Here is a 24,821-nt window from a genome sequence, read left to right as displayed (position 1 = left end):
TTGATTTTAAGTAACAAATATTCTTTTTGAAAATATGCTGCTATGTGGCATATTTAGTTCTGCTTTGGGCCAAAACAAAATTTAAAAAAATAGCAAGTGAGGGATAGTGTTGTTGGTAATATCTGCTCTTATCAATACTTGGTAACTCTTTGGTGTTTATGAAGACATGAAATACACCTACATTTTTGTAAATGCTATTCAAATAAGTGTTTAAGTTTCTAAATGATGTATTTATAACATTAGTATATGTTGACTAAGAGTATAATTTCTTGATTGAAAATTGCACAGAGTTCGTTTCTTACTGGGTGGACGTCATGGAGAGTTTAAATTTCTTCCGCCTGCTGGCTATGCTCCCTGTTATGAAGCATTGCTTCCAAAAGAGAAGATGAAACTGGAACCAGTGAAAGAATATAAGAGAGATTCCGAAGGAGTGAGGGATTTGCTGGGTACAACACAATTCCTCTCGCAAGCTTCCTTTATCCCTTGTCCAATAGACACCAGTCAGGTATGTTAAGTATGCAGTAACGGGAATGAAAATATGTCTTAACAAAATTTAAAGTCACAACATTAAGCTAAGCTGGCTTGCCCACTTTCTTAGCAATTCATCATTTGTGTATCATAGTGTATTTAACTGAACTAGATGATCGTGGATCTAGAAGGTGTGGTAACTGGAACCTTTTCTTATTTGTGGAATTGTTATGCTCTTTTCTTAGATTGCTCTTCCTTTTCATCTTGAAAAGATCAGGGACAAACTAGCTGAAAACATACATGAACTGTGGGGAATGAATAAAATAGAACTGGGCTGGACGTATGGCAAGGTATGTTCTGAATCACCTGTTTGGGTGCAGACAACTGTGTTAGATTAAGTCTCTGACCAGAAAACCTGGACTTAGAAGTTGGAGTATTTAATGGTGGTCTGTATATTACTAACAATCAATAAACATGTAAGCTGACAGGAAACAGTGATAGAAACTAGTGATTAGAAGACAATTTTTGAGTATAAATAAGGTACGTATTTTAGTACAGTAAGTAACTAATAATTTGGAAAAATATCTTAATTGAGAAAGATACTGGCTACACTGAGATGGAGTTCTTCTGAAAAGCTTACCAATAGTGACTGACCCCTCAAGTAAATCTTTGGTTACTGTAGTGTTGGGGATTTAAGAGATAGAAAGTAAAAAATCCATTGTGGAAATTTGTTTCGGTCATCAAAGCTTAGGCTTTTTTATTTAATTGGTTACAGTTAAAACTTATCATTATAATGATCCCATATAAAGCAATAGCCAAACATCTTGAAGAGGGTGAGGCCATCTGGTCATCGTTATTTAATGACAAGATATTCCCTGCCCAGCAGATGCCACCAAATGAAAAAGAGTTAAAAAGGATAAGCCAGTAATACTATATTCAGGGTATTAAATTCAATAATTATATTAAAATTGATAACTTCCTCTAATAATATAAAATTCTAAAGGCTGTATTCTGCATTGAATTTAAACTATTTAATCTTGCTTTTTTTTCAAATTCATATTTTCTCGGGTAGTCCTCCACATGCTCGTCACAACTATATTCTACCTCAGAAGAATCTTTTTCCTTCTCTTCTGCTGTTTTTAGTTATGCACTTGATTTATCTTTTTCTTCAATAACTCTTATCGTGCTACCTACTAAAATGTCATTGCAATTGAAACTCTGAGCTTTCCTAACCTTTTTTACATTTCTGAGCTTTGGCAATTGAAAGTGCTTTTCACATACGAAAACGTTATATGTGAAATGCTGTGACTCTTTGTTGCCATCAGGATAGAAGAACTTGACATTGAATGAAAGGGCTTGTTTAAGTCAAATAAGTATTTGAAGACTTATGTCAATATCAGAAAAAGAATACTCTGCTTTATTATTCCAGTAGAATCTGGAATGTTTAAGATTTTTGAATCAGAATGTGTGCATTGGATCAGATTGTGCTCTACTGGGCTCAGGCATTCAGCAGAAACGTTAATAAGTTTACAGACTTACTTCCTTGCGGTTCGTGTATTTATGCAGAACACATAACATTTGTTGGTTATGGAGGACTTAGAGTGTGGATTGCAGGTGAATCAAGAAAGTTCATCTGTATAATGATGACTAACTGTAATTGAGCAAAGATAAGTGGTATTGTTTATAATGTCTTCATTATTGCAGAGAATTAACTGGTTTTTTTTATTTTTTACTCTGGTTCTGGCTTGCATCTGGTATCAGGAAAGTACTCTTTTCTGTTGCTTTGTTACAGATACGGGATGATAATAAAAGGCATCATCCTTGTCTGGTGGAATTCTCAAAATTACCTGAGACAGAGAAGAATTATAATCTACAAATGTCAACTGAAACCCTCAAGTGAGCTTTAAATTTAAAAGAAAATAAAGTTGTTTTTTATTTTTACTCAAGCGCCTCATACTGTTGTAAGATATTCTAATATCTTATTCAAAGTGTGTTCTGCTAACTGCTAGAAGTTCCAGGAACACATTCAGGGCAATTTAAAAAAATCTTGTCCCTACAGAAATATAAAGTAAAAACACCATCAAATCCAGTTGTTTTTAATAAAGTGGCATAATTTTAAAGCCACAGATCTGTACCTTTTTAGACTTGGAAGGTTTTATTTGTTATTTCTGATAAGTTAAAATGTTAGGGATTTGAAATTCTGTTATTTTGAATTACTTCCCTGTTTTTTGAATATCATTAGTTCTGCATATTTATACTAAAACCAAAAGAAATTTATAAAATGGCTGAGCACCATAATCTTGTGTTTCATAGTGCCACTTTTTTATGTTGGCAGAACCCTTTTGGCCCTTGGATGTCACATTGTTCATGCTCATCCAGCAGCTGAGGAAGACCTTAAAAAAGTCAAACTCCCAAAGAAGTATGTACCATAACATAACCATTATATATTATTTGTAAGTACAGAATATTAATTAAAATAGTTTTGTTCAAAGCGATTTAAAAAATACTTATGAACTCCATACCTGATACCGACTTAGAGAGCATGTAGTTGGTCCGTTGCCTGGCCTTTGATGATGGTTGACTGTGAATGCTGCTGCATTATAAAGAAGAGGCCAAAAAAAAAAGAAAATTACGGTTCTTAAAGTTGCACATTTCTAGGAAATGTACGTATGTAGATTATTGCATAAAATATAGTTGTGTTTTTGCTTTAATTGTTATTTGGTAGATAAACTATGGCAGATGGAGCTAAAATAGCTGCATGATGTTTTTTATTTAGACATCTTTTAGTCATCAGTATTAATTGCCCCAGAAGTGGTGAAGATTAATCAAGGATTACATCCATATATTTTCGCCTTGTCTGTGGGGATTCTGTAGTCCTCCTGGGACAGATTAAAGCCCTGCTCTGCAACAAAACTCAAAGACAGAAACAGTGATTTGGATACTTGCCATCTCACATCAGTTTATCAACCCACAAGCTGTGTTTTTACCTGAAGCAGCTTTATCTATGAGAACAAAGTTAGGTTTTTAAAGCAAACAGTAAAACATAATTTTATGATAAGGGAGATGGGAGGTGGTAATCTTGACCTAGTTGATTGCATTAATTTAAAAAAAGGGAAAAGAGGACCTTTCTTGAGGTTCATACTGCAGACAGTCTGTTGTAATACTGTTTGGATACTCTTGTCTTGAATAACAGAACAAATAAATCTTAGTTGGATACTCTGTCTTGAATAACAGAACAAATAGATCTTAGTTTCTGACTCTTGTTAAAATATCTACTGCCTACATGAAAAAGCCTAACAAATGGAAATCATCTGATTTAAGCAAGAGAGAGTCTGCGTATGTCTGAAAGAGCAGTCTTTATACTCCATGGAAGGGTTGGAGAGGGTAATATCTGCTATTAAAAATCTGCAAAACATCATTCAATGAAAAAGGTGGAAGAGCAATAATTAAAATATGTTTTCCTCTGTTGAAGAACTGATAATGCAATCTTTACAGACTACTAGATAAAAATACCCTACTTAATAATGCATAAAAAATATTTTCATAAAAAGTATTCATGCAGATCTTTAAAAAAGAAATTACTTGAAGAGTTTAAGTGGCATAAAAAAAAATGTAGGACTACTTATTTAATAACAATTTGGGGCTTTTGTAGTAAATATTGGGGATGCACATGCAGATCTGGGTCATATTTAACTAGATAGGGTGTGAGGAGGTGGGAAATGAGACTCTCTGCTAGACTACAGTTGATATCCCAGTCAATGAATAAATGCAATGCAGTATTTAGCAAAGAAATAGGAGAATAGGAGGCCAAAAAGTGGGGAAAGTGGACCCCACCCTATGAATGCCACATAAAAAAACTTTAAATACTATCAGATGTGTATCTTGACTCTATTTTCTTGTGCTGACTTACAGTTACATGATGTCAAATGGGTACAAACCTGCCCCTCTTGATCTTTCTGAAGTGAAATTGTTGCCTTCTCAAGAATTTCTAGTTGAGAAACTAGCAGAAAATGCACATAATGTTTGGGCAAAAGACAGAATAAAGCAAGGATGGACCTATGGCATTCAGCAGGTAAGGACTTTGTTAGATCTATTTGATGTAAATAAGCATGATATTTTCAAGAACATCACTTAGATGTGTTATGTTGTGTAATGTCTGGAAAAGATAGAGGGGTTGAGGAGAAGGAAGAAGCAGCTTTGCCCATGCAAGTCTGAGTAGACTGTCAGCCTTGCATGGCTGCAGCTACAAGATACGTGAGAGTGTACTTCCATACTCACTTTCATTCTTGGCCTTAGGTTTTTAATGTTATTAACAACTGGGCTTGCTTTCATAGAACTGTTCTTTCTTGATATAATTTCTCTCCTGTGATCTTAACATTATTTCAGAATACTCTCTGTCTTGTTATATAAAATATTTATGATGCTAAACTAGAATTTTCTTCTTTTCTATAACCCTTTTCAGGATCTTAAGAACAAACGTAATCCACGGCTAGTGCCATATGCATTACTAGATGAACGTACTAAAAAATCAAATAGAGATAGCCTCCGTGAAGCTGTCAGAACATTTGCAGGCTATGGTTATAGTGTTGAGCCACCTGACCAAGAGATAGGTACGTCCTTCCAATAAGAATTGTGGCCTTTTTTTCCTTTAGTGCCGGTAAAAGAACGTGAAACACTGAAATAGAGAGGAAAAGCATAACATACAAGTAAATAGTAGTGTAGTTTTGCAGTAGACTTTATTGAAAGGTGCAAATATACTGTGTAATTACTTGTATATTATTTAGAATTTTTTTAAAATAGATGAGTTGCAGCTAGTGATATCGTAATAGTGTTTTCCCTGATTTTTAGATGGAAGAAAATCTGAAATGTGTGTGGACATAATAATTTTCATTTGGAAATAATGAGAGGAAGAAAATAGTATGGGATTAATTTAAAGTATTTTTATTTTCTACATGCATATTGGGCGTGACTACTTCAAGTTAAACTCAGTTCTTATGTAGCAGTCAAGAAAGTGCACCAAGTTCAATAATTATTTTTTTATTATTGAAATCAGGAACAGAAATTCTTTTAAAGTATTTCTTCATATTTACTCTACCTCTGCAATATTTTGACAAAATATTTTTAAATGTTCTAAATGCATTGACTTGTGTAGGAAAGTGTTTTCTTGTATTGTAATACTGCATTATTGCATTGGATTGTATTGCATGTAGTAATCTTACACTTCTGAAGTTTCCTCTGGTCAGTTTTCTGTTTGGGGCTGTGCATTGAGTGGTACTGTAAATATCGTCGTTCTAAATAGTGAATAATCGCTGATACTGTATAGAATGAGAATATGCTAACCTCTGTATGGTGATTGCTGTTGCTCCTTTGTTTAACATTTACAATGAAGGTTCTTAAACATGCAATGGTAGGTAATGGCTGTTTTCAGAGATAGAAAATATTGGCGACAGATGAAAAGCTACACAGTGGCATTTATAGTTTCATGTAGTTATAAAAGCTGTGGGTTTTTTCTCTTGTTTATTTTTTCCAGCTGTCCAAACAGGGGAAAAAGTCAGCATTGACAAGATACGATTTTTCAGAGTAGAACAGTCTTATGCAGTGAAGTCTGGAAAGTGGTACTTTGAATTTGAAGCTGTGACAGGTGGAGATATGCGTGTTGGATGGGCCAGGCCAGGCTGTCGACCTGACATAGAGTTGGGAGCTGATGACCAAGCATTTGTATTTGAAGGAAGCAAAGTCAGTACATCTTTATATTTTCTGAACTTTTTTGAACAGGCTAGACAGAGAGGTTTCTTCTGTATATTTGAGATCAAGTACTGGAGTATTTTTCCTTCGTATAAAGATATCTCTGAGCTCTGTTTCCTGCTGGATAATGTCTGCATTTCAATTTTGGTCATTGAAATTATGCTTAAAGAGGTGTGTTGGTTTATATCTGACTTCCTGGAATATACCTTTTTTTTTTTTTGAGGGGTGTTTTACAAAAATAAAGCAAAGTTGTTTCAGGAACTGGAAGAGAGAACCACAATTCTGTTTTTCCCTTTTCTGTCTTTTCTGATTCCTGCACATTTTCTTCCAAACTTGACTCCTAAAGGACTGGAAAGATGATAATGACATGACAGGTGAAAAGTGGAATCCAGTGAGCAGTGGTTGTCATACAGGTTCTAAATTGTTATTTGTAGATTAATTAAATTGGAGTGCCTTAGTTCCTTTGTGTGAAATAAGTAAGATAATTACCTGAAAGCCATGATGAATATTGTTTGCAAATTACTTTGGGACTATGTAAAGTGAAGTATGTGTTTGTCTTTATTTTGTGTTTTATTTTCAAAATTTAACATGGTGTTTATTTACTTGTTTGTTTGGGGTTGGTTTTTTATTGTTTAGGGCCAGCGTTGGCATCAAGGCAGTGGATTCTTTGGACGAAGCTGGCAACCAGGAGATGTGGTTGGTTGTATGATAAACTTGGATGACAAATCAATTATCTTTACTCTGAATGGAGAGTTACTTATAACCAGTAAAGGTTCAGAACTTGCATTTGCTGACTTTGGAATAGAAAGTGGTAATTTTCTTTTATAGTTACGCGATTATGAGAAGACAAAACAAAACCCAGAAAAACTAGTCTAATCTTGATGGCTTAGTGAGCCATCAAAAATCAAATTGTATTTCACTGATGTGAGCCTTCAGACTGTGCTACATAGTAACTTCATAAAAATTTATTTTAAGAAGTGCTTATATGGCACAAATTGATTTTCCTTTTTTCCTTTAGCCACAAGTAGGTATTAATGGAGTTTCAGCAATCAGAATGGGTGATTTTTCTTTGAGCCTTGCTAGGTTTGCTCACAGGACTGAACTTCAGCAGTAAGAAGAAATGGCAATAATAAGCACTTTGAAAAATTGCCAAGAGGTGAAAATGTAGTCTCTGATTATCTCACTGGAACATATGCATACTATGTGAAGGACTAAATGTGTACTCTGTGGTGAGAGGCTGCACCAAAAGAACAAGTCTTGGCAATATAAACTGAGTCTGTTCTGTAATTATTTTTCTTCTCTGTCCTATTCATACATTATTTACATTTCTCCTTTTCCTGGGCTATTTCTTCTCTTCTGTTTTTGGCCTTTGCTTTTTTGAACAGTAGTATCTACATGACTGTGCTGAAGGAGGCAAGGAATATTTCCATTTTTAGTTGCCATTTTCCTTTGAAGCATATCCTCTCCAAGCAGTAGTGGCTTCATAACCATTAGTAACTACCAGGAGACTTTGCTCACTTTGTCCCTCTGTGGTCTGACCACTGATACAGTTTTTCTAATGGCAGAGAATGAGGGACCTTAAGAGGGCTTTGCTTAAGGTTTAAAGTTGAAGGGGTAGGAGAGAAAATATCTCCCATAGTCATATTGCTGACTTTTTCCCTGAACTGGCTCCAAGTTCTGCTTCTTGGGAGATGGATAAATAGCGCAACAGTCTTTCATCCCTTTCTATTGGCTGCTACACGTATGTGGAGAATCAGATAGATTCGCTCATAAAAAATGCCAGCCTTAAAGAAATGTGTATTTGTCCATCATGAATAATGGAGAGATGAAGGCTGGCAACAAATTTATAGTTACTCATGACAAACTAAGTTCTAAAGAGATGTACAGAGATACCTGAACCTCATCTGAAAGTCCTCTTGAAAATTCAGTGCTCTTAGAGACCATACTTAATATTTGTTAGGTAAATAACTTTAATCTAATTTAGCCAAAGTTGTCTTCTAGTGTCCAACTCATTGTATAAAGGCATGTTTATCAGTCTAAAAATGATGATCACCAATTCTTCTAATAAATGAATAACTGGCAAGCAAATCTTGAGTTTTCAAATCTAATTGTCCACAGAACTACCTCTTGACTTGGAATTTTTTTTTTGTTTTTCACACAGATCTACTACTACTTATTAATAAATGTAAAACTAGTTTAATATTTAAATAAATGAAATAGTGTGTATAATGTCCATTAATTGCCGAAGTCCTTGGGCTTTTGGGTAGCAGTTAAATTGAACTCCGACAGTATTTAAAGTAGCTTTAATCTTTGCTACTGTAATCACTTCATGTGCATTACTTGTAGGAGCTAAAGTTTAGATCATGATAGATGAATTCAAAATAGAATGCTTGTATTCTTGAAATTAATTATTGTTCTTTTTTGTTGTTGTATCATTTTCTTAGGTTTTGTTCCAATTTGTGCACTGGGTCTATCTCAGATTGGTCGTATGAACCTTGGAATGGATGCCAGTACATTCAAATATTATACAATGTGTGGCCTTCAAGAAGGTTTTGAACCTTTTGCTGTCAACATGAACCGAGATGTTGCTATGTGGTTTAGTAAACGCTTACCAACATTTGTCAATGTGCCAAAAAATCATCCTCACATTGAGGTAACATTACATGTTAGGGAGACAGCTGTTTATCAACTGTTTGTTTAGCAAGATGACACATTAAACCCTTACTAATACTTACTGTCATCAGATAATTTGTCATAGAAATCTATTAAGTCACTCTTTGATAATTCCAGATGATCTTGTCCATCTCCAACTTCGTTGATGGTAGTATTATCATTCATATGGATCTGATCTGTTATATGTTATATTTATGATTTTGTGTATAGCTACTTAAAACACGTCAGATGTGATTTCTTAGAATCTTTTTCATATTCTATCTTTCGTTCACTTTTTTTTAAAAAAAAATTCACTACTATACGTTTTTCTTGAATATCTAAAAATTGCTCAGCTGACCTCAGCATCACTTAAGGTAATGTAAGTATGAGCTAAACAGTGACTGATTTAGTCCATTTCACTAATCCAAGGGACATTTAAGTATACTTTAGGTATTGCTGAGTGATACCTGTTTCATTCATTCATTCATTCTTATGATGCACCAATTGCAGGAATTCCACAACTCCCTAACTGATCTGCTTTAGAGCAGAATAATATATCCTATGTTTTGTATAAAATACTCTATACTGATATATTCCACAATGGTATGTTTTAATTCCTGATCAGTTTTTTTCTTACTATAATCCCTAGGCAATTTATTTTAGTTTAGGTGTTTAGCCAATTATTTTCTAATAACTATCCTTGAATGTCTTTAACTTAAAAATACACTTCACTGAATTTCAACTAAATTATTTCAGCATTCTTTTCAGTTAATCAGGATCCTTTCAACTGTATTCCTGGCTTTAAAAGTTTTTGAAATGTTCCTGTCAAGTTTAAAAACATACTCACTTTTTCAGCACAAGGGAAAAAAATTTCAAACTCAGACTTCAGAATGATAATCAGAAGGATTCTGATGTTTCTTCTTAATGTGATGGAAAACTACTGACTCTTGTGAAGAATTTTTCAGTTACTTGTTCTCTCAAAGTGAATTAATTTAATAAAATCTATACTTTTCTTTGGAAAATGCTGTATGGAGCAACTTGAAAATATTTACTGTAGTTAGGATATACTGAATCTGTTACTTCCCTTGCCCTTCAGGCTCGATTTCTTGTCAGAGAAGAAAGTTGAGTAGTTTTGAAATTAATTAATTTTGAAAAACTTGGGTTATCTCTTGTTATCTCATTGTGTAGTTGCTTAATGAAATTTTTCAGCATTTTTCTTGAAATAGTATTACTTTAAAATATTTTCTCTCATTTTTAGATATGGCGAATTGACGGAACCATTGAGAGTCCACCTCGATTGAAAGTTACTCACAAAACATTTGGCACACAGAACAGCAATTCAGACATGATATATTGTCGTTTGAGTATGCCCATTGAGTTCCACTCAACATTCAACTTTGGCATGGGTGTGGAAAATGCCTCATCTGATGTTTTCCAAAAACGGTTGGACTTGGATTTAGTTGCTTTATTTCATGCTCTTAATGTAAATCTGATTTCATACTCTTAATGTAAATGTACAGGCAAGATTTCACATTTGGTTTTGCACTAAGCACATACTAGCATAGGATGCATGTTACTGAGATTTTTTTTTTGTTCTTGATGGTTTTAATCAAATTATTGCACAACTTTGCTTCAGAATGCTATATCCAGGCAAGGGAGAACTATTGCTGAAGAGGTGCATCACAAGGTTCATAGTTACTCATTGCTAAGTGGCTACCAGCCTTAAAAAATCGTTGGGATTCGCAAAGCTCTTCAGCCAGGCTGGAAAACCAGCTCAGAATCTTTTGCCCATTGCATTAATGCTCATCAACATTATTGTTCGGTAGCTCATTACTGGAAAAGTGACTAATTCATGCATAGAAAAAAAGATTGTGGGACAGATTTTTAAAGATACCAGATACTACTGAGTTCGGCATCTCCCAGCATTGCCTGCCTCTTTAGTTAATTGCTGTAAATCTATCTCTTCCTCCTGCCTCAGCCTTAACTGCCATCAGTTATTTTCTGTGTATGTTTGTGTCCTGTACAGTCTTTGCATACTTAATTTACTCATGCATGCTCAGTACCCAGAAAACATGAGTTATCTTGTAAGTATACTTAGTTTAATAATGAGTACTTCTATTTACTACTTCTGAAAAAAAAATTATTTACTGATGCTCCTTTAATTTTAGAAAGCACAGCCAAGAAATTGCTGCTCCTTCCACTACAGTAAGTAAATGCATTGAGGTGCTCAGTTCTTTTTAGATTTTGGAAGTAGATTTAGTTGTGGCAGCATGTTCATTAGAAATTGATCTGTTGGAAAGAAGCCTTTTTAATCATTTGCTATGATATGACACCACATATAGATAATAATGCCCAGAGTTGTATGACTTGAGACATTAACCTCACTTTAAGATAATCTCACATTAAGTGGTTTAAGACAACCACTTGTCTCTTGTTTTAGCTTATGAGCATTTAAAGTGACTTATTAAGAGAATGTGAATTGATATTATTAAAATTAAATATATAGGAAGTTAGTATTCAGATTTCTGTTACGAATATGTTATTTTTCTCTTTACAGTATTTTTATTCCTTACGGATATTTGCTGGCCAAGACCCATCCTCTGTCTGGGTTGGCTGGGTAACACCAGACTATCATTTTTACAGTGAGAATTTTGACCTAAACAAAAATTGTACAGTAACAGTTACTTTAGGTGATGAGAGAGGCAGAGTTCATGAAAGGTATGAGTTTATTTATGCTTATTTAAGATTGTATTTTAATAGTGTTTTTCAAAAGTGAATTATTCCTGTGCTTGATGATATTTTAAACATTAATTTAAATTAATAAGAAAATTGATTATGGTGCAGGAGTGTTCTGTGCTCATTTATATATGAATGTGTTTTATACAACTTGTTAAATTGAGTAAATTTATCATTAATGTTCTATTTGAAAGAATGTTTTGAGATGCTTCTTTCTTTTAACATCCAAAGTTGGTTTATTTGTTTTAATGTATCTTATGTAATCACACATAGGAATCTGAAATTACTTTATAATCATCAAAAAGGAAAAAAAGTGAAGGTGCACTAAGTCTGATCCTTTACTCATGATGCTCACATTATCAAAAAAGGAAGGCTGTTAATGAGGAAACAAAACTGAGCAGCACAAGCACCTTTGAGGATCTCTTTAACTATTACTGCCTTGAAAAGTAAATCTTCCCTGAATACTTAGTCAAGTTCATTGTGACCTATGCTTTGTTTTCTTTCTTATTGCTCTTTTTTCAGCGTGAAGCGCAGCAATTGCTACATGGTTTGGGGAGGAGATGTAATTGCTAATTCCCAGAGATCAGCTCGCAGTAATGTTGATTTAGAAATTGGATGCTTTGTTGATCTAGCTACTGGAATGTTGTCATTCACAGCCAATGGAAAGGAGCTTGGCACTTGTTATCAGGTATTATCAGATTTTGAGGAAGCTAGCTAGTAAGCTGGTCGTTTTGACGCTATTATGAAACGGTTTTTTCTTGTTCAGAAATCTAGCTGAACACTATTTGTGTGATAATAACAGGTTTTCCCATGTTATTCTGGTTTATCTCTGTTTTTCCCTCTCTCATTTTTCCAGATTCTTCCAGTTCTTTCAAATGTTGAGGAAAGTCATTGGTAGATATGTTCAGAAAAATATTTTTTTGCCTCTCAATATCTTGATTTAGAATGTTACTTTTTGACAACTAAATCTGTGATATAGCAGAAATATTTATTTACTATAAGGTCAGAAATCAGACTTTAGATACAGTAATTTTTGATATGGATTGAGAAAATTATTTGGAGATCTTGGGATTTGCTAAATTTCAAAACCCAAAATTCAAATATGCATTAAAGTGCAAAGCCAAAATAAATATGGTGTGCCCTAAATGCTATAAATATTCTCAAAATGTGGAGTCATTAATGTAAGCGGGTCAGTAGCTGAAACAAGTTTTCAGCATCAGATTGCTTTTAGTAAGATCACTTGTCATTAGCAGAGCATCTAGATCTTATCCAACATTAGATCAAAGCATTGCTTGCCTTCTTCTCTGTCAACACAAACCCCACAAATCTGTAATATAGATAAAACTTAAGTGTTATTCAACTAAATTTGTTGGAACGTTCTATACTGACTCTATTGAAGAGGACTGGGCCAGGGTTGCACAGCCTATAAATGGGAGTGGGAGATGATCTGGCAGCTCTGGTTTTGGTAAATTTTGTAAGAGTGGACAGAGGCTTCAGGGCTGTGTTTGAAAAGAATCAACATGTGGTGTTTCCAGAGTTGTTATGGGTGTTGGGAGCCCATGGGCAGCAGAAACACCTGCATGAAAGTTAGGTGGGCCTGTAAAGATAATTGAGCAAATATTTTACTGTATTAAAGTCAACTACAGATAGGCATTAATCAACACTTTAATACAGGGTCTGCAGTTATTTGATAATGAAGCATAAGATATTTATTTTATATTGTATCATATTCTAGGAGATTTTTTCTTTTTTCTTTTTAAAATTTTTTTTAATCTCATTTCTTTTCTAGGTTGAACCAAACACAAAGCTTTTTCCAGCAACTTTTGTACAGCCCACAAGCACTAACTTGGTACAGTTTGAACTTGGTAAATTAAAGGTACAAAATACTTTCTTTAAAGATGCTCTTTTAAATCTGTTTATTTCCAAGGAAATTACTGCTGGGTTGAATTTGTTTAAGAAGATTGAATCAATGACATGACATTTTATTGGACTCCTGGATTTACTTCTGTAAATGTTATTATTATATGAAGTGAATTGTTCAACAAATCTAAACTGCATTTGTTATTTGAGGACAGCAGCCTTAATGTTTAGGTTTCTTAAATGGAATTTGTTTATTGCAGTGACATATATTTCTGAATTCTTTGCTATCAATAAATTATACTTCCCTTCAGTATTACAGGTTTATTCATTCTTAGATGTTACCAAAAGAATTTTAATACACTTCCTTGTTTCAGAATACCATGCCTTTATCAGCAGCAATTTTTAAAAGTGAAGAAAGAAATCCTGTTCCTCAGTGTCCCCCTCGCCTTGATGTGCAAACAATTACACCTGTTTTATGGAGCAGGATGCCAAACAGTTTTCTAAAAGTAGAAACCGAGCGTGTCAGTGAACGTCATGGCTGGGTTGTGCAGTGTTTGGAACCTCTGCAGATGATGGCACTTCATATTCCAGAAGAAAACAGGTACATTTGGAAGGAACTACAGTGACCCGATGCCAAAATGTGTTGAAAGCTGATATCTGGGTATTGGCTAAACCTACCTCAGAGAATATTTACAGTAAAATTGTTCAGAATTTATGATCTGCTGTAATATCATATTTATGTAATTTAAGTAGATACAAGAGGCTGAATAATTTTTATACCGTTTGATGAGTTTTGCATACATGAGAGAAAACAAAACTATCTTATTTTATTTAAATTATAATAGAATCTCTACATCTGTAAAAATAGAGATTTTTCTCAGCTTCAAAAAAACCAAACAAAGCCAAATATAAAGAACATGCGAGTGGTATTTTGAAATACTGAAATAAAACCATGTAATCTCCTACTGTTCATCTGCTCTGAATTTACATGAATTAGGTTATGTTCTTAGTGACAAGATTCCTGACTTTCTTAGATTTTAATTAGATTTTATTTTCAGATTGAGGATAATAAACTATTTGTATCCAAATATCAAATATTATAACCAATGTCAAATCAAACTATAAGCAAAAGCAAGGCAGAAAGATAATTTATCTGTGGTACTTGAATCAGTTACTTTGCAGCTTCTTTTTAAAATTCAATTTTATTTATTGTTAATAAAACTTAATTCAGGAAAAGAGTAAAAAATACTGTGTTTTTAGGAAAGAATAAATCAGTAATCATCAACAGACTATAAAGGCACTGTTCAGTACAGAGTTTCAGTATTCCAAATACTTCTCTTTTAAAAACCATCTCTAATTTACCGTAGCTCCCAAAGAAACGTCTCTGTCTTAGACTTTTTTTTTTTTTTTTTTCCCCTGTGAAGTAGTAGATGTAAATAATCTTAGCACCATTTCCTGTGGTTTAGTGATACACATAAGATTATTCAGTATGAGCCTTAATCTTACTGGTTTAAAGTGGAAAAATGTGCAGAGATTATAAAACTTTTTTTTCAAAATTATTATTTATGAAATTGACTGGTGTTCTCTTTCTTTGTTTCATAACAGATGCGTTGATATTTTGGAACTATGTGAACAAGAAGATTTGATGAAGTTTCACTACCACACTTTGAAACTTTATAGCTCAGTTAGTGCTCTAGGTAACACTAGAGTTGCTTATGCACTTTGTAGCCATGTGGACATATCTCAGCTATTTTATACAATAGATAATCAATATTTACCTGGACTCCTACGTTCTGGATTCTATGACTTGCTTATTAGTATTCATCTAGAGCATGCCAAGCAAGCCAAGCTCATGATGAGCAATGAATTTATCATTCCAGTTACAGATGAAACTCGAACTATTAAATTATATCCTGATGAAACAAAGAAGCATGGTTTACCTGGAGTGGGGCTTAGCACTTGCCTGAAACCAAGCTTTAATTTTTCTACTCCATGTTTTATTGTGCGTCAAATGTCCATCCCAGAAATACCCCTTGATACACTTAAATCCAAGGCCATAAGTATGCTAACGGAGGCGGTCCAGTGTAGTGGTGCTCATATACGAGACCCTGTTGGAGGACAGGTTGCATTCCAGTTTGTCCCTGTTCTTAAACTGATAGCAACGTTGCTCGTAATGGGGGTTTTTGATGATGATGATGTGAAGCAGGTGCTACTCCTCATTGATCCCAATGTTTTTGGAGATCACAAAGAAGAAGCAGAAGAGAGGACAGAGAAAGAAGAATTTACGCAAGTTGAAGAAAAAGCAGTAGAAGCTGGGGAGAAAGCAATAAAAGAAACAAAAGCTCCCGCAAAGGGCTTATTGCAGACAAGATTACCAGAATCTGTTAAGCTTCAGGTGACCATTTAATATTACATATGTTCTACTATTGATGGAAGAGAGGTAGAGCTTTTTGTCTGTTCTCTGGTTTGTCAGGTTGGAAATCCTGAAGATCATTATTCTGCATTGCTTTATAACCTCACATTAATAATCAAATTTGATGAAGATGCAATTCTTTCCATATGTATCTGCACTCGAAATAGATATGCGAATAGCATATGTATTTTATAGGCGTGTTTTTAAAGAGGGAAGGCTGGACCAAGTGACCTTTAAAGGACCCTTGTAACTGAAACTGTTATATGATTTCTGCATGTTTTGAGTGCATGGAATGAAAGACTGTGAATGCAATGCAGTATTATTGCTTGGGTAACAAAACTGCATAAATTTGTTACCTTTACAATGTTAAAAGAAAAATAGGGGAAAATGAGTTTCTCATTTTTACAGTTTGTTGCAGTAGCCACTGCAGTTCTTCCCCAATTGGAATTTGTTAAACTCTTGAACTCATCTGTTGTTTCTGTCCTAGATGTGTCATCTACTCAATTATTTCTGTGACTGTGAGCTACAACACAGAGTGGAAGCAATTGTATCATTTGCAGATCGTTATGTATCAAAATTGCAATATAATCAGAAATACAGGTACAATGAACTCATGCAAGCCTTGAACATGTCTGCTGCTTTGACTGCCAAGAAGACTAAAGAATTTCGGTCTCCTCCTCAAGAACAGGTAATATTAAACAAATGACTGAATCTAAATATAAAAAAAAATTCTTTGTGATGATAAAATATAATTCTGACTTCTAAACTACCATTACAACTGCTAAAGAACCAAAATTGAATTTGAAATAAAATTTACTAATATGCCACAAAATATTGAGTGTCAGAATGCTTATACCTTTGCTCCAGAATTCAAGCTCTAAACCAATGTTGATCTAGGATTTCTTAACAGTATAGAAAAATAGAATGCTGCTGAGAAGCTGAGATTCATCCAGTGGTGCAAAATGATGACAATTTAATAATTTTAGTTGCTAAAAGTTAGCATGAAGTTAGTATTGTGCTGACATCTGCAAGTTGGAAATGGTAATTTCTGCCTCCAGGAAATGGCTTTATTTTTAAGTGTAACTGCATTTTGATGTTAATCTTAATTAAAGCTGACAGAGTACTGTTGCTTTAGTATTTCCGTTAAGCTGCATTAGAAATCTATGTTATATATTAATTTATTGGTAAATTTGATTATAAACAGGTAAAGTGTGGTTGTTATTAGAATGTGTCTTAGACTGGCTCAGTGTTTAAGTGTGATTTAATTCCCTTAAAGATTAATATGTTGCTGAATTTTCAACTGGGAGAAGATTGTCCCTGCCCAGAGGAGATTAGGGATGAGTTATATGAATTTCATGATGATCTTCTGATTCACTGTGGTGAGTTGCAAGCTGTCATTAGGTTTTTTGTCTTTTTGGCACTTTACATGAAAAAGAAGAGATCATTAAAAAAATACTGGTATGAATGTGTTTTTCCTAATGTATTACTGTGTCTACGTGGTGACTTTCCTGACAAACTTTGGTGCATATTACAAATACACAAAACCTGTGCGTGATTTTATGTTTGCTAGATATCATCTGGTATTATTCTTGTTTATATATCAGTTTTAGAATTAACGAGAAAAAACAAAAATAATCCAAACAAGAAGGTTGGATAATCTCCGAAGATTTATGTAGTCTCTGTGTATACAAACAGATAAAAGGTATTGAAAGAATATACTTGCTGGGAAGCTGAGCAGTAGAAAATTTAATAAAAAACATTAGATGATGGGTGATGCTGCTAGTTTGCCTTAGTTTCCTAGTATATACATAACCATGATGGTCAATCATTATAAAACAGTACTGCATTGAAGATTACAGCTTCAGTTGCCCAGATCATGGAATTTGAATTTCCTTAGGTTATCCTCAAGGGTGACCTATATCAGATACCTTGTGCAGTTTGTGTGGGTTAAGGAATTGCTTTCTATATGTGACATCAAAAATCTTCTGTTAGTCTATTGAAATACTAGTTTAATCAAGACAGTTGTGGAATTATTAGTCCGTTTACAATTATACTAACATTTATGGTCAATCATCCAGTTATTACTGCTCATTCCCAATAATTATGCGGTTAAAACTGATACACACAAGTTTTTTCATGTTTTTCAGTGCATTTCTTGGTGCTATGGTTCCTTGTTCAAGAAGGGGGAATAGGGTCATGACAGTGAATTGCCAGCATTTCCAATTCTTCCCCAGGAAGCGATCAGTAAACTTAATAGATTCTCTCCCCCCTTTCTGTTTGCTTGAAGTCTCTTCTAAATCTTTACTAATACAGTCTCCTAGTTCTTTTTTTGCTGATTATCCCTAAAATCAGTTTTACCCAGCTGATGGAATTGCATTGTTTTAATGACCTGTAATTAGCAGTTTGTGATTTCTGTTGCCTTCCATGCTGTTCTGTCCTTGTGTGGTTAAGGCTTCTGCTATCATCTTGTGCTGCTATGTCCAAATACCTTATTAGAACTTTCAGCAACCATCAAGCTGTGATTTCATGATAAGCCAGTTGCCATTTTTTTAACTACCTCAGCCAAAGATGAGTAAGTCAGTGGGTATCTAGGTGGTGTTTCATCAGCTTATTTCTGAGGAAGTTGTACAGGACAGCATTAAGGGTTCTTAAAATCAAGATTTGTATTTCTAAGGTTAGCTGCATTATAGGTGGAAGTTTAGCTGGTTTAACGTAATTTGGCTTTTACAAGCCTGTGTTGATTGATTGTTATTCATTCTTGCTTCTAAGTGCTTACCAAAACCTCTTTCCTTCATTCCAGCATTTTTCTTCCAAGTGTCAAAGTGAATAGTTAATATCTTCATAGCTACTTCTCTTTCTCACCATTTTTATTCAGGCAGATCATCTCCATTGTTCAGTCACTTAGCACTTGATCTGATTTTCAAAGATAATGCCTATTTGGCATCAGAGAGCGCTCTGAGACTCCAGGATGAAGGTTATGGAAGACCCGTAACTTGGGAATGTCTTATCTCTGCAGTATATTTTACCTTGAAGTTGTCCTGCTAGTGTTATTGAGTTAGCTTAGCTCCTGATACCTCTTTACCTTTTCATGAGGTGAAACTCTACTAATTGTGGTGGGTTTTTTTCTTTTCAGGGGTGTATTTTTATGAGTTCACTACATTATGAATGTGCATGTTGAATGAGGGAGAGAATTGAAGATAGAGAAAGCATGATCTCATGATTAAAATAGTTTAACAATCCCCTGGAATCTAAACAAAGCCATATTTGTTACTTTATACACATTTCTGATAGGTGGTCACTAGGGATAAATGCTCCTCGTTATCTGTGTCCTGACCTAGTCCTGAAAATCAGAACTAAGCAATCACAGCTGCAGACAAAAAGAATAGGAGTTGTGCTTGGAATATTTAATCAAAAATACTTTGTGGCATAAGTGGAAAAATATGCATGCAATCAAGTAATTAAAAGCTGCTTCATGATGAATATACGCAAATAGTCTGAATTAAAGTTACTGAGGCAGTCTTAATCCTAACATGTCCTAACTGTGAGTGGTTAATTTTGTCAGCAAAATAATAGTTCTCTATCATAAATTTTGTGTGTAATTTCTTGGTTATAAGCAAAACAAACAAATTTTTGACAAATTTCAATGCATAATGCCAAATTGACTCTTATCTGGGTTGGAACCATCTGTTCCAGTGCTCAGGCCTCTGCTGCTTGAATTAAGGAATTAGCCAGTAGCAATATGAGATGGTCAGCTTCTGAATGGATTGCAACTCCGAGAGGATGCAGAATGAATAGTGAAGGATATGGAGTAGTGAATGAAACCCCATCTAGAACAGGCACAGACCTCATTTCCTTCAGTCTGATGCTGTCTTAACTCATCATCCCCATGTGTTTCTTCTTGTCTCTCCATTTCAGCTTCTCAAGAATTTTTCTCCCAGTGTTTCTCTCTTGCTTCCAGGGCCTAGATTGGGGTTTTTTCAACGCCAGAAAGGATTTTCAAGAAAACAAGAAACTATGTTCTCTTTCCTTAGTGGCTACATTTCCCATTCTTACTTGATCCAGACTCTAAATATATCTTTCCTTCATTCTTAGCTTTTCATTTTGCCCAGCCAGTCTCATTTTTCCCATTCTTTAAATTCTCTATAAAGTTTTCAATTTCTAATTTTCTCCTATGCCTCTGAATTATTTTTTCTTCCTAGTCACTTCTAGTCGTAATTTTAACTCCTTCCTCTTGCCAGCTGCAAGCAGCAGTTTCTCCAACCTTTTTTCCTTTCCTAATTTCTTTTCTTAATACCAGTTTTAGCCTTTGCAATTTACTTTTTTTTCCTCTGCTCCAACTTGTATCTCTTTAGTGTTATGTGTGGAAATCTTTTCCTTTCCTCGGTTTTGCTTTGACTAGCAGCCAAACAGCAAAAGCTTATATTTTGGCTTGGCACAGTTAGATCTGGTTTCAAGGGAACCTGCTTAGATGTTCTGTGCTTCTGCACGTAATACATGTGGTATCTGATTTTCACTAAGAGCTGTGAAAGATTTGAAAATACTTCAAGTGGTTGTGAAGCAATGCAGTGAACTGACCTGTGTTAAACCACCCTGGAGAATGACATCCTGTCTCATCATATACATTTTCATGAAAAAGATGTACCAGTATAATCTCTGAACATCTACCTTCTTACAATTTTTAATTCATTTAATACATTTTTTTTATAACTGCTGAATATCTTGAGTGAAAATTTTTATTATATTGTGAGATATGGCTATATGTTTGTTTCTTTAGTTTACTTTCTGAAACAAAGCATCACATTTAATCAAATATGACTCTGAATCAAAATTAATTTTGATAGTAGAATCTTCCAAAAATACTCTCTTTGGTCAGAATAATGAGAAAAATAATACTATAAATCTGGAAGTGAGTGTGTGTACTGAAATAAATGTAATTTGAGTGTGTCGCGGTATACCAAAACACACTCGAGAGTTTGGACAAAATTTTGACACCCAGTGAGGAACCCATATTTAAGAGGACATGACATACCGTTTCACTGAATGGTAACATGATGTGAGCTGTCTGGTTTTCTTTTCTAACCCTTCAGAACTTTCAAAGAAAAGATCTAATACGCTCTCAATTGCTTCGGATGGAATTTAAACTATGTGGGCAAGATATCAGAGCCCAGTTGTATTTAAATAGTCGGTAAAATATTCTGAGCCTGATTGGTGTGGTTTTTTGCCCCACGTTGCGCGCCAATAAATCTGTCGTGGATTAGGACTGGACTGGCATCTAACACGGACAGACGCTCTCTAACCCCCTCTCCCCCCTCACCCAAACAGAAAGGAAGAGGGAATGAGGCAGAGAGACTTACGGGTTAGAGAAGAAAAAACTAGAACAGCTTTAATGAAACAATAGAAATAATAGTGGAATGATAAAAGTAGAGAACTATATAGAACCATAGATAGTAGCCCGATATTGAACCCGACTCCCTCCCCCGGTATCAATCCCCACTGATGCTGCAGAGCAGGCAGCACTGGGGAAGCCCCAGGCTCAGTGGCAGCGGGAGCTGGATAGAGAGAGCTGAATTTGGGAACTTAGGATCAAAAGCAGGAGGTCAGATGGAGTCCTCCCTGGACGCCAGCCATTGCAGAAAAGGGACGAAAGTCTCGTGATCACTCGATTTATACTAAATATGATGTATATGGGATGGAATACTCTGGTTGGTCACCTGTCCTGTCTATTATCCCCTGGATGTGCAACCTTTTACTTCCTTGTGACCCCTCTTACTACCTGGCACCCCCAGCCTGGCACACAAGAGCCAGCAGTGGCCTTGGTCACTGCAGGAATAAGTACCAGCAAGAGCCTTTCTGCATCCCAGTCCCAGGCAGTAACTGTAAACATCAGGCGTTATCACTTCCAGGAGCACACGCTGTCTGCAAAAACATGCTGCTAACTTCAGAAAGGGCAGCCTTTTAGAAGAGATGAAACTGGAAAGTAGAAATCAGTAAACAGAACTGGGTTTTTAGCTAAACCCAGGACAGAGTGATAAAGTGTTAAAGCTACTGGCCTTACTACATGAGTTTTTTTCCGGTGTGAAATTTGATGGTTAAACAAGAATTCCTGTAGGTATTTTGGTGTTTTTGAAATATTGAAGGAGTTAATCTTCAAAGGTTTTGTTTCTAACCAGTTGTATTATCTTCTAAGGTATTCCGCTAGAAGAGGAGGAAGAGGAAGAGGAAGATTCCTCCTTGACTGGCAAACTTCGTTCATTAATGTACAAAATCAAAGGTCCACCAAAAGCAGAGAAAGTAGAACCTAAGGAGGAAGAAGAGAAATCTCCTAGTAAGTTATCTTTCCACATAAATACTTTCCTGATGCAAATGTTAAAGGTGTATGGAGTCAGCGTGCACCTTGTCTAATAAAACTTTGTGGCAGAGTGAAGAAGGAGACTACATGTTGAGGTTCCTTCTGCCTCTTAGAGCAGTTAATCCTGCATACTTAACATCTTGGATGCACTGTTACGCAAGGAATTAAAATGAGTGAAGATTTTTTGATCCAGGTTGTTAACTCTGGGATTGAAAGTTTACATATTCTTTATGAAGAAAAGTAAAAAGTTAATTAGGACACAATAATCTCAACTGAAGTATTCCAAATGTGAGAAGTTTCCATTTATATGTTGTGGGTTTTTAAGTGCAGAAACTTTCTTCTTTACAGCTTAACTTCATTTCATTTTTCTTGGCTGTATGAGAAGCTTTGTGTGTCTTAGTACCAAGATATATATGACAAAATGGTTTTACAGTTCTTGGGTTTTATCTAAAAAGCGGTGGCTTTTGTTTAATTTCACTTGATGATGGTGAATATATACATTCATTAAAAACGAATAACTTCTGATTTATCTCAGGCATCACATACATGTATATGTACATATCCATACCATACTCTTTCTGACCATATCCCTTCTTAATTTGAAGAAATTTTAAATCTATTTGACTAATTAAACAGAAGGGACATCTATATTTTCACGAGTACAAATTCTGTATTTGTAAATACTTGAGTTAACAGAATTTTCCAGAATTTAGTAGTGGTATTTTTTATTCTCCTCTTTGCTTCTGTAGGTCGTTAACATACATCTCTAAAATCAGTGGGCAAAGAAAAATACTGTGGAGATATCATCAATTTGCCTGAAACTTTTTCTCTATAGTTTATATATCTCCTTGCCCTTTGTAGTGAGCTTTCATGTTGCCTAAATATACAGACACCATTCAGCAGAATTTTTTAAATATTCCTTTCTGCAGCAGTATATTACAGACGAGAGGGAGGACTGGAATATCCCTGTGTGTTTACTGCATAATATTAAGCTATTAATGTTTTTTAAAAAATAGAAATATTTAATTCAAAACATTGGAAAAGTCTCTGCATATGTTTTGAAAATAATGAGAGACAATTTAATTCGCAGACCTTGTAACAATATATATAGGAGAATGTACGTTGCATCACTGAAAACAGTGCTCCCACCCAGCACAGCTGAATAAGCACAACAGAGAACTGAGAGTAATTGTTGAAACAGTACAATTATTTGAAGTTAATTAGTTTAATAGTATTTAAGAGTAGGCCAGTAGCCAGCGTTTATTATTCTGTTTCCAGATCTGTAATGCCCTGTGGCAGTGATTCACAGAACCACAGAATGGCTGAGGTTGGAGGGGACCTCTGGAGGTCAAGTGGTCCAGCGTGTTTCCTTTTGTTCAGACGGACCCTTCCGTGTTTCAGTTTGTGTCCTTTGCCTCTGGTTCTGTCACTAGACTCTGAAAAGAGCCTGCCCATGTTTTCTTTACACCCTCCCTTTGTGTATTTATACACATCATAAGTTTGCCCATGAGCCTTCTGTCCTCTAGGCCATACAGTCCAAGCTCTCTCTTGGTTGATGCTGAGCAGAGAGGTTGATGAGCTTGCTTCTTAAAAAAAAAAAAAATGACACTGCATGTTGCAAGGCACTGTTGGAGGTTGGTTGGACTTGATTCATATGTTGTAGGTATCAACTGATATCATATATGTCAATTTTGTATATTATATTAAGAGAAAGCTGCGCAAAGGTTTCTTTAAAGTTGTTAATTAATTAAAGTTTTTACTCTTGAATCAAGAGTAGTTCTGGTAAGAGACATAAATGTAGTTGTGTTAAGGTTATTCTATACACAGAGGAATAACTGATAAACTTAGCACTGTAATTAATAGATTTTGTAATATGAAAATATGGAAAGTTTATCTTTACCTGTAGGAGAGTAAAATTACATTTGTTATTATTTATATGCTAATACCACGTGCTTGCCGTATTTCATATTTGTCTTTTTATTACTTTACCATACCTAATAGTGTAAAACAAGCCCAAAAGGGGATTAAGAATTTGTTTCAGTAAGTGTTCAGATTCCTAGAGCCAGATTCACAAATGTTATACAGCAAATATTTGAATACTATTTAGTTGAATAGTATTTAGTTGGCTAACCAATTTAAGAAATAATGCATGTATATTAAGTAATTGATAGCTCCATTCTGAAAATAGTCTGTTGCCTGTATTACTGGTGTCTCAAAGATACACTACTTCTAACTAAAGGAAGCACTGAAATAAAAAAATGTTAAAGTTAACTTTGTAACAAACGCTGCAGGAAGGTTACTTCTTTCCTGGACTTGTGCAGGGCGTTTGACACTGTTCCACATGACATCGATTTGACACTGTCCCACATGACGTCCTTGTCTCTAAAATGGAGAGACATGGATTTGACAGATGGACCACTCGGTGGATGAAGAACTGACTGGATGGTCGCACTCAAAGAGTTGTGGTCCATGGCTCGATGTCCACATGCAGACCAGTGACAAGCCGTGTTCCTCAGGGGTCTGTTCTGGGTCCAGTGCTGTTCAACATCTTTCTCAGCAACATGGACGACGGCATTGAGTGCTCCCTCAGTAAGTTTG

At 34.9% G+C, this 24,821-nt stretch overlaps 1 protein-coding gene across 1 annotated transcript in view; it reads left to right on the top strand.

The window, feature by feature from the left end:
- Positions 1 to 22,980, top strand: part of LOC104278709 (ryanodine receptor 3-like) — a gene marked incomplete at its 5' end in the record, with an annotated part of 32,042 nt that extends 9,062 nt beyond the window's left edge. The window contains 19 exons of the mRNA XM_009875759.1: positions 289 to 505; positions 714 to 818; positions 2,261 to 2,364; positions 2,804 to 2,887; positions 4,381 to 4,540; positions 4,931 to 5,078; positions 5,999 to 6,204; positions 6,850 to 7,024; positions 8,658 to 8,866; positions 10,124 to 10,348; positions 11,423 to 11,583; positions 12,124 to 12,289; positions 13,391 to 13,477; positions 13,836 to 14,062; positions 15,067 to 15,667; positions 16,362 to 16,562; positions 17,151 to 17,253; positions 22,062 to 22,199; positions 22,973 to 22,980. Coding sequence (XP_009874061.1) covers positions 289 to 505; positions 714 to 818; positions 2,261 to 2,364; positions 2,804 to 2,887; positions 4,381 to 4,540; positions 4,931 to 5,078; positions 5,999 to 6,204; positions 6,850 to 7,024; positions 8,658 to 8,866; positions 10,124 to 10,348; positions 11,423 to 11,583; positions 12,124 to 12,289; positions 13,391 to 13,477; positions 13,836 to 14,062; positions 15,067 to 15,667; positions 16,362 to 16,562; positions 17,151 to 17,253; positions 22,062 to 22,199; positions 22,973 to 22,980 — 3,325 coding nt within the window. The remainder of the gene's footprint in view (positions 1 to 288; positions 506 to 713; positions 819 to 2,260; positions 2,365 to 2,803; positions 2,888 to 4,380; positions 4,541 to 4,930; positions 5,079 to 5,998; positions 6,205 to 6,849; positions 7,025 to 8,657; positions 8,867 to 10,123; positions 10,349 to 11,422; positions 11,584 to 12,123; positions 12,290 to 13,390; positions 13,478 to 13,835; positions 14,063 to 15,066; positions 15,668 to 16,361; positions 16,563 to 17,150; positions 17,254 to 22,061; positions 22,200 to 22,972) is intronic.
- Positions 22,981 to 24,821: the final 1,841 nt, after the last annotated feature.

Source organism: Apaloderma vittatum, unplaced genomic scaffold (assembly GCF_000703405.1).
Source record: "Apaloderma vittatum isolate BGI_N311 unplaced genomic scaffold, ASM70340v1 scaffold40878, whole genome shotgun sequence".
Lineage (NCBI taxonomy): Eukaryota > Metazoa > Chordata > Aves > Trogoniformes > Trogonidae > Apaloderma > Apaloderma vittatum.
This window is presented reverse-complemented; position numbering and strand designations above follow the sequence as displayed.